Here is a 2,371-nt window from a genome sequence, read left to right as displayed (position 1 = left end):
AAACCTGAGAGATGTCCACAAGTAAGGAAAGGTCTAACAGAAACCTGAGAGATGTCCACAAGTAAGGAAAGATCTAACAGGAATCTGAGAGATAACTAGTAACAGGGACAAAGAGTAATGTATATCTGTATAAATTAAATTACACAAACCTGAAAATTCATGTCAAGCTGAGAACTTTAACCAATTCTTTAAGTATATTTTATTTAAAAATTGAGAAATTCTCTCACTATACACTCTTATAAAGTCAAATATTACACTTTAAAAACACAATCTGTTCTAACACTACCAGCATGAATGTAAAAAAAAAATCATAAAACCATTTAAACCCTAATCAGCCAGACATCTTCAAGGTGCCCTAAGTCCAAACACTATTCACATAACATATGTACATGCGTAATAAAACCAAAGCCGAGGTTTCTTGTTTCTCAGAGTAAGTTCACGTTTTCAAGTGCCACATTCGAGGCTTACGAAGGACTTCTGGAGACTGGAGATGGAGCAGAATCGAAGGAGTTGAGCTGTCTTCATCTTCCTCCGTTTTCTCACACTCTGATGTGACATAGGGAATAGCACTGATATCAAGAGGATTTTGAAAGGTTATGTTACTAATCACACCAGAAGGAGTGCTAATTGCCCGCTTCAAAACTGAAGAAATAACACTTTTCCTTGGGGTGTGATGGCTTGGAGTTTGAGAGTGTTCTCGAACTCTGTTCCTATTCCTTACTTCATCAGCCTTTTTAGGTGAATGTACCCTCATTTCCTGAAGTTTTGCTTGAGCTGCCTCTACATCCATTCTGTCTAACAAAACAACTGGAAAACTGGACAGACTTACTCTTTTTAGTGCATCCTGTTGTCTATGAGATAGATTTGGAGAACCAATTTCATTACAAGTGCTTCTCGAACCTTTTGCTCTTGACAACCGTCTTTGAGAAGAGACTAGCTTTGCTGCCTCCAGAGCTTTCTTCACCGAATTCATCAAATTACTTTTTGGTGTGTTAATTCTGAAAACATTGTGTGGAGTGGCTAGTTCAGGAGAATTAATACTACTTGTAGCTGCTGGCTTAGGTGTGTTACCTTTTTCTGATGCTTTCCTCGAGTTTTTCTGCATTAAAGCATTTTCAATATTTCTTTTTTCTTGTTTTTCTTCTTCTTGTTGTTGTTCAAAACGACGAAGATCAAATTCAATCTCATTAGCAAGTTGTTTGTCTGCCGACATTATTTCTTTTACTTCTGATTTATAGTCTTTCATCAGTTCTCTCAGGAACAACATCAAATCTTTCAACAATGGAGACTTGTTCTCTTCCAGACGATGTTTTAGACTAATAACAATGGGAACAACATTCTCTATAACGTTTCTCTTTACTACCTGAGAAATAATGGTTTTCTTAGCAGTCGCAACAATAGCTCCAGCCATATCTCCATCTTCTACTTCATCCTGTACAGATGTAGTTAAACTTGATAACTTGATTTCTTCACAACATAAAATAGCGAGTGCATCTTGAATCAAACCATCACTCTCCTGGCTCAGTGGAATAATTCCATCTGTAACAGCACTGAGAACGTCCTGGCACAGCTTCAAATTCAGATAGAAACGTTCCTCATCATTAATGTTTTCCAACATGAATCTGTAAAGTGTCATTCTCTTCTCCTGATTATCACTTCCTTGGAGGGAGAACAACTGAAGTTCACGAGTAGTCTGATTAAACTTATTGTACGTGTCATGAGAAAGGTAACAATTGAAATAAAATATGCATTCTACAAATGCTGATAAAAAATATGTGGATGTCGACGTAATAATAAATGACCCAGGCAATATTCGGCAAAACAACGAATGTCTTTGTTACTGTCTACTAATGTCATAACCATGCGATAAAAGATTGTCCCTTTCCACTTTATGTAGTCCTCCTGAAGAAGCTGGGTCATTAACGTAAGTGTCTGTTTTCGGACAAAGCCAGAAGAATCCCTCAAACAAGCAGTAAATGAAGATACGTAAGGATCGACCAGAATAGTGTAACGCACACATAAATCAGCCATTATCACAACTACGTTGTTTCTAATAGTAGGATCTTCACTACACTCTAATTCTTTTGCCAGAGCAGCTACAGACTTCTTTGCAAAATCTTCGTTTTGAAGGCAAAGTTTTCCCAGAGCTACAAAGGCATGTGCCCGAATTAGAGGAGACGTAATAGCTCCTCTAAACTGAGAAAGTGGTGTCTGTGACGGTTGAGTCATCTGAGAACAAGGTATATCATACTTCTCAGGAGCTGAAAGAAAAATAACATGAAGTAATATTACAATTTACATAAATATATATACTGTACTCTAAATAAAGAAAAATAGAAAAATTGTATTCAACAGCTTCATCTGCTACGGA

At 36.9% G+C, this 2,371-nt stretch overlaps 1 protein-coding gene across 1 annotated transcript; it reads right to left on the bottom strand.

Annotated features, from left to right (window-relative positions):
* Window positions 1-7: 7 nt before the first annotated feature.
* On the bottom strand, window positions 8-2,293 carry LOC106475541 (condensin-2 complex subunit D3-like). Its single transcript, XM_022379636.1, has 2 exons — window positions 1,981-2,293; window positions 8-1,801 (listed from the first exon to the last, which is right to left on the bottom strand). The coding sequence occupies exons 1-2, from the start codon at window positions 2,227-2,229 to the stop codon at window positions 437-439; spliced, it is 1,614 nt and encodes a 537-aa protein (XP_022235344.1). The 5' UTR covers window positions 2,230-2,293; the 3' UTR covers window positions 8-436.
* Window positions 2,294-2,371: the final 78 nt, after the last annotated feature.

This window comes from Limulus polyphemus, unplaced genomic scaffold (genome assembly GCF_000517525.1).
Source record: "Limulus polyphemus unplaced genomic scaffold, Limulus_polyphemus-2.1.2 Scaffold8771, whole genome shotgun sequence".
NCBI lineage: Eukaryota > Metazoa > Arthropoda > Merostomata > Xiphosura > Limulidae > Limulus > Limulus polyphemus.
Note: the sequence above shows the minus strand (reverse complement) of the source record. Positions and strands in the feature narration are given on the sequence as shown.